Genomic DNA, 6,597 nt, shown 5'->3' with positions numbered 1-6,597 from the left:
CCCTTTTACTGTACAGTGAATACTACCTAGTGTGGTTTTGAAACATGTCAAAGAGACTATTGTATACTTCTTCAAAAAGATCATTTGTATTGACTGCTCAATGGAACAACCCATTCTAAAGTCTTCTAGCACTCTGCAGGCCTCTATACCATGTTGCTAGGTCAGGGCTTTACACAATGGGATGCCACAGATTCTTTGACTATAGTCAGGTATAAAGGTAAAGGCTAAAACAGGCAGGACTTCAGTGTAGCAGCAGCACAGCTCTCAGGAACAACCGCAATCATGATGGGCAAAGTAAGTGAATGTTTCATCCCACACTCTACGTGTTTTAATTCACTCTACGTGTTTTAATTCACCAGTGCCTGAAAAGTGAATCACAATTTTTACCTGATAGTTCACTTTTATAAAGTGAGGCTTCTTTTCAACTTCCTTATAGTGTTGTTTCTTCCTACAAACATTTATTTTTATTTTTTATTGTTAACCGATTATTTAGCATCACCTATAATAATATAGCATTTTAGGAGCATGTAGCAATTCTAGTTATAAAGCAACTTGTATCTGCAAATTCATATATTTTTATACATTTTTCCATAATATAGTATATATTACTTTTGTGTTTACAGATCACCTTCTACGAGGACAGGAACTTCCAGGGTCGTTCCTATGAGACCAGCCAGGACTGCTCTGACATGTCCTCCTTCCTGAGCAGGTGTCACTCCTGCAGGGTTGACAGCGGTTGCTTCATGGTCTACGATCGCAACAACTACATGGGAAACCAGTACTTCATGAGGAGGGGCGARTACCCTGACTACCAGCGCATGGGAATGGGAATGAACGACTGCATCAGGTCCTGCCGCATGATCCCCATGGTAGGTGGAGAGAGCGGACGCCACTCAATAGTGSGAGTTAACAATGATGCTTTATTTCCCCATTCCACAAGAGGCCCATTKCCCCCCTAAGAGGCCCTGCTGGCCTCTCCCTGCCTGTAGTAATAGCCAGTACATTACAGTRGGGTGTTTTAATGGTTGTATTCTCATATTTTAAACATTTATATATAATTCTGACTCGTCGAATCATTGTTTTGCTCCTGACAGCACAAAGGAAACTTCAGGATGAGGATCTACGAGAGGGAGAACTTCGGAGGTCAGATGCACGAGATGACGGACGACTGTGACTCCATCCAGGTCCGTTACCGTATGTCYGACTGCCAGTCCTGCAACGTGATGGACGGCCACTGGCTGATGTACGAGCAGCCCCACTWCAGAGGCWGGCAGATGTACATGCGGCCTGGAGAGTACAAGAGCTTCAGTCAGATGGGCATGGGAATGGGAGGCATGAGCGGCGGCATGAGGTTCATGAGCATGAGGCGAATCATGGATAACATGTCCATGTAATATGCTCAGATGTTGTATGAAAAATGGTGAATAAAATAATGTTCCCAATTCTACATTTTTGCATAATTGTCTYATTTTTGTGGTGCGTTTACTCAGAACACTTCCTGGTAGATAATTAATTAATCATTTCACTATTTCACCCTCACAACTTTAACATTTTAAAGTTTAGGATAATTGTTAGGAATAGGTAGGTAACAGAGGAGACTGGGGAGTTGGAGCTATAGGAGGATGTAGTGGCTGGAAAGGAATAAATGGAATGGTTTAAATCATATGGAAACCACTTGTTTGTCTATGTCCATTTATACCATTCCATCCATTACAATAAGCCCATCCTCATAGCTCCTCCCACCAGTCTCTTCTGGTAGGTAAAGCCTGTCCCACGCTTCCCAGTTGAAACAGTTTGCGCAAACGTATATTATTTTTTCTGACTTATGCAGAAGTATTTCTGGCTATGTTGTTGCTAAGGTGGCAGCAACTGGGTCAGGTGCTGAGAGTGCCGGTATGCTTGATAAGTGAATGATTGCTCCTAGGTTTTGGGGTAGTCTGGCTAGTTGGCTCCATAACAATAAGTGTATGTGCTGTATGCTGGATGTACAGTCATATTGTAGTTGAATGAAAGTTGTCTTTAATATATTAATCGACTGACTTTCTTTAAATTACTACGAACGGCCTTGTTTTTCGAACAATMATTTGCGTCAATATCGCAAAATTAACTGCTTTGTCTTGGTTCTAACAGTGTAATTCATATGGTAAAGACCCAAGCTGCTTGCTATAGCTAGCTAGCCAGTTAATGTTAGTCTGTCAGGAAAGAAAAGTTGTGTGTAGCGGTAAATTTGGGCTGCGCTCACGAAGCGTCAAACCCAGCAGTCACATTCACTAGCTAGCCATACAGACAACCAGCTAACTAGCCACCAACATGAAGGTTAGAGTCATTTGTGTTTGTCTGTTGGGCTTAGGTTATGGTTTGTCATGTTTGCTAGGTGCAGATATTCATTGGCTATACATTGCCTAGTATTGCTATTGTTTGACAGCTTAGCTGTCGTGTTAGGGTAGATGCCTGCGCAGTGGAGCTCATATGATATTAAGTTTGATATTTGTTTACATAGCCAGCTAAGAAGTTGCTTKTTTTGTCCTGTTTCTACTGATGCAATTCATTTGGAAACTGTCCCAGCTTYGTAACTAATCAGCTAACTTTGGCAATCTCTGTAGTCTGTCAGGCAAGAAAGCAAGAGTTGATTGGAGGAGAAAAAGTGAGAGTGAGAGAGCGAGCAGGAGACAGAGTGTGTGTGTGTGTTTCAAATTGTATTAGTCGTATGTGGGGGAGGGGGTGGAATGGGAAGCGTGTAACAGTATCACACAATATATTATGGAAACCCCTTATTTTGTGACTGGATGAGAAAAAGAAAGAGAGGAAAGAGAGGAAGGAAGAGAGTGACAGTGTGAGAGGGAGAGATTATGTTCCTGACCACAATTGTATCCTATTTGCTGCCCCTCTCCCTCTGTTACTCTGTTCCTCTAGGTCAGTGAAGCGAGGGAAGTGATGTGGAGAGTCAGGGCTCAGCAGCAAAAGGCAGAGGGGAAGAGGAGTTAGAGATAATTGGAGGGAAGTGATGTGGAGAGTCGGGGCTCAGCAGCAAAAGGCAGGGAGGAAGAGGAGTTAGAGATGATTGGAGGGACAGAGATGGGGAGCGAGGAGGGAGGAGTGGGGCGAGAGGAGAGTGGGGGGAGAGAGGAAGAGGAGAGTAGGGAGAGGAGAGGAAGGGGAGAGTGAAGAGGAGGGAGATGAGAGTGGAGGAAGAGGAGAGTGAAGGGGAGGGAGAGTAGAGGGAAGAGGAGTGAGATGAGAGTGGAGGAAGATGAACATGGAGAGGAAGAGGAGGAGGGAGAGGAGGAAGCAGAGGGAGAGGGGGTGAAAGAGGAAGGAGAGGAGGAAACAGAGGGAGAGTGGGAGGAAGAGGAAGGGGAAGCAGGAGGGAGGAGGAGGGAAAGGAGGAAGGGGAGGAAGAGGAAGCAGAGGGGGAGGAGGACGAGGAGGGAGAGGAGGAAGCAGAGGGAGAGGGTGATGAAGAGAGAGAGGAAGAGGGGGGATGAGAAAGAGGAGGGAGAGGAGGAAGCAGATGGAGAGGGGGAGAAAGCAGAGGAGAGGAGGAGGGAGAGAAGGAAGAGGAGTTGTTTTTAAAAGTGGTAGGAACTAATATCTGTTAATGGGGGGGTTGACCAGCTTGACCATCTGAGGAGCTATTACAATGTTGAAGACACAGGAAAAAATGGAAGTATGTGTTTTGTGCTCAATGCTCAACATTTCCATCATAAATGCGGACATTGTGTGGGGGACCCTGCAAAGTCCCCTTCCCAGAATCGGCAGACACTGGTCCCTAAAGGCATTCAAAATGCAGCTTGTGCTTTCACTTTGTGATATGACTACAGTGACAGGAAGAGGGGAGCCAGGAGTGTGGCACCAGGGCGTGTGGACCGAGTTGTAACTCATATGGAAGCAAGGCAAGTTTGAAGGGCACAAGAGAGGGTGTGTAATGTGCATCCATAGTGGACGAAGGGCAAAGAGTGGGAGATTTGTAGAAACCACCTTTGGGTGCTCTACGTGTTCTGTGCCCCTTTGCAGGATGGGGCCGTGCTTCCAGAAGTTCCATGACATGTTGTAGGCTAAACGAAAACACTAAAGTGACAGTGTGAAATATGACCTACAAATCTATCAGGGAAATTGTGTACTTTTTAAAACTGGTCTCTGATCAGTTGTTGTGTTTTGTACCTTCTCTCTTCATCTGTCTCTATCTAATAATTGTTTTATTCACTGAATTGTTGTCAAAGTAGGCTACTATTTCTACATTTCGTGTCAGGCCTGGTCTGTACTCAAACTTAATGAGAGAAGTTACCTACATTTTTAAATARTCTCTGAATAGTTGTTTGAATTTTTACTTTGTTACAGAAGTAAGAATCATTGTCAATCAAATAGCCTACTTTGTGTGGGTTTGGAAAAACAGTGCATTCGGAAAGTATTCAGACCCCTTGACTTTTTCCACATTCTGTTACATTACAGCCTTATTCTAAAATTGATTTAATCATATTTTTTCCTCACCAATCTACACACAATACTCCATAATGACAAAGCGAAAACAGGTTTCTAGAAATGTTTGCAAATGTAAAAAAAATATTTAAAAAATAAAACGCATTTACACCAAGCCATGAGGTCGAAGGAATTGTCCATAGAGCTCCGAGAGGATCATGTCGAGGCACAGAACTGGGGAAGGGTACCCCAAAATATTCTGCAGCATTGAAGAACCCCAAACAGAATAAGTTTGGAACCACTAAGACTCTTTCTAGAGCTGGCCACACGRCCAAACTGAGCAATCGGGGAGAAGGGCCTAGGTCAGGGAGGTGACCAAGTTCCCAAAGGTCACTCTGACAGAGCTACAGAGTTCCACTGTGGAGATGGGAGAACCTACTCCACCAGCACTTTACCTTAATTTAACTAGACAAGTCAGTTAAGAACAAATTCTTATTTACAATGACGGCCCACCAAAAGGCAAAAGGCCTCCTGCCAAGATGGGGGCTGGGATTTATAAAATATATAAAAAATAGGTCAAAACACACATCACAACACTACGTAAAGAGGGACCTAAGAAAACAACATAGCATGGCAGCAACACATGACAACACTGTGTGGTAGCAGCACCACATGGCAACAACATGGCAGCAGCACAACATGGTAGCAGCACAAAACATGGTACAAACATTATTGGGCACAGATAACAGCACAAAGGCAAGACAACAATATATCACGCAAAGCAGCCACAACTGTCAGTAAGAGTGTCCATGATTGAGTCTTTGAATGAAGAGAARGAGATAAAACTGTACAGTTTGAGTGTTTGTTGCAGCTCGTTCCAGTCGCTAGCTGCAGCAAACTGAAAAGAAGAGCGACCCAGGGATGTGTGTGCTTTGGGTACCTTTAACAGAATGTGACTGGCAGAACGGGTGTTGTATGTGGAGGATGAGGGCTGCAGTAGGTATCTCAGATAGGGGGAAGTGAGGCCTAAGAGGGTTTCATAAATAAGCATCAACCAGCGGGTCTTGCGACGGGTATACAGAGATGACTTGGGCTCCCGATCGGTCTAAGGCACTGCATCTCAGTGCTAGAGGCGTCACTACAGACACCGTGGTTCGAATCCAGGCTGTATCACAACCGGCCGTAATTGGGAGTCCCGCAGGGCGGTGCACAACCGGCCCAGCGTCATCTGGGTTTGACTGGTGTAGGCTGTCATTGTAAATAAGAATTCGTTCTTAACTGACATGCCTAGTTAAATCAAGTTTTTTAGTTTTTTTCAAGTTTACAGAGAAGTATAGAGTGCAGTGATGTGTCCTATAATGAGCATTGGCAACAAATCTAATGGCCGAATGGTAAAGAACATCTAGCCGCTCGAGAGCACCCTTATCTGCCGATCTATAAATTACTTCTCCGTAATCTAGCATGGGTAGGAWKGTCATCTGARTCAGGGTTAGTTWGGCAGCTGGGGGGAAAGAGGAGCGATTACGATAGAGGAAACCAAGTCTMGATTTAACTTTAGCCTACAGCTTTGATATGTGCAGAGAGGACAGTGTACCATTTAGCCATACTCCCAAGTACTTGTCTGAGGTGACTACCTCAAGCTCCAAACACTCAGAGGTAGTAACCACACCGGTGGGGAGAGGGGCATTCTTCTTACCATGATCTTTGTTTTAGAGGTGTTCAGAACAAGGTTAAGGGCAGAGAAAGCTTGTTGGACACTAAGAAAGCTTTGTTGTAGAGCGTTTAACACAAAATTCAGGAAGRGGCCAKCTGAGTATAAGACTRTCTSATCTGCATATAAATGGATGKGAGAGCTTCCTACTATGTTGTTGATGTAAATTGAGAAGAGCCTTGGGGTACTCCCTTGGTGACAGGCAGTGGCTGAGACAGCAGATGTTCTGACTTAATACACTGCACTCTTTGAGAGAGGTAGTTAGCAAACCAGGCCAAAGACCCCTTAGAGACACCAATACTCCTTAGCTGACCCACAAAAATGAAAGCCCTTATGGTAGTGGCCAGACGGAAGCCACTCCTCAGTAAAAGGCACATGAAAGCCCGCTTGGAGTTTGCCAAAAGCCACCTAAAGGACTCTCAGACCATGAGAAACAACCGTCTCTGGTCTGATGAAATCAAGACTTTACT

General features: G+C 44.5%; 1 protein-coding gene across 1 annotated transcript; it reads left to right on the top strand.

Moving 5' to 3' along the window:
* Window positions 1-216: 216 nt before the first annotated feature.
* LOC111980234 (gamma-crystallin M3-like) lies at window positions 217-1,447 on the top strand. The gene is made up of 3 exons (XM_024010922.1): window positions 217-294; window positions 624-869; window positions 1,095-1,447. The coding sequence occupies exons 1-3, from the start codon at window positions 283-285 to the stop codon at window positions 1,392-1,394; spliced, it is 558 nt and encodes a 185-aa protein (XP_023866690.1). The 5' UTR covers window positions 217-282; the 3' UTR covers window positions 1,395-1,447.
* Window positions 1,448-6,597: the final 5,150 nt, after the last annotated feature.

Source organism: Salvelinus sp. IW2-2015, linkage group LG2 (genome assembly GCF_002910315.2).
Source record: "Salvelinus sp. IW2-2015 linkage group LG2, ASM291031v2, whole genome shotgun sequence".
Taxonomy (NCBI): Eukaryota; Metazoa; Chordata; class Actinopteri; order Salmoniformes; family Salmonidae; genus Salvelinus; species Salvelinus sp. IW2-2015.
The sequence above is the reverse complement of the archived record's forward strand: the minus strand, read 5'-3'. Positions and strand labels throughout refer to the sequence as shown.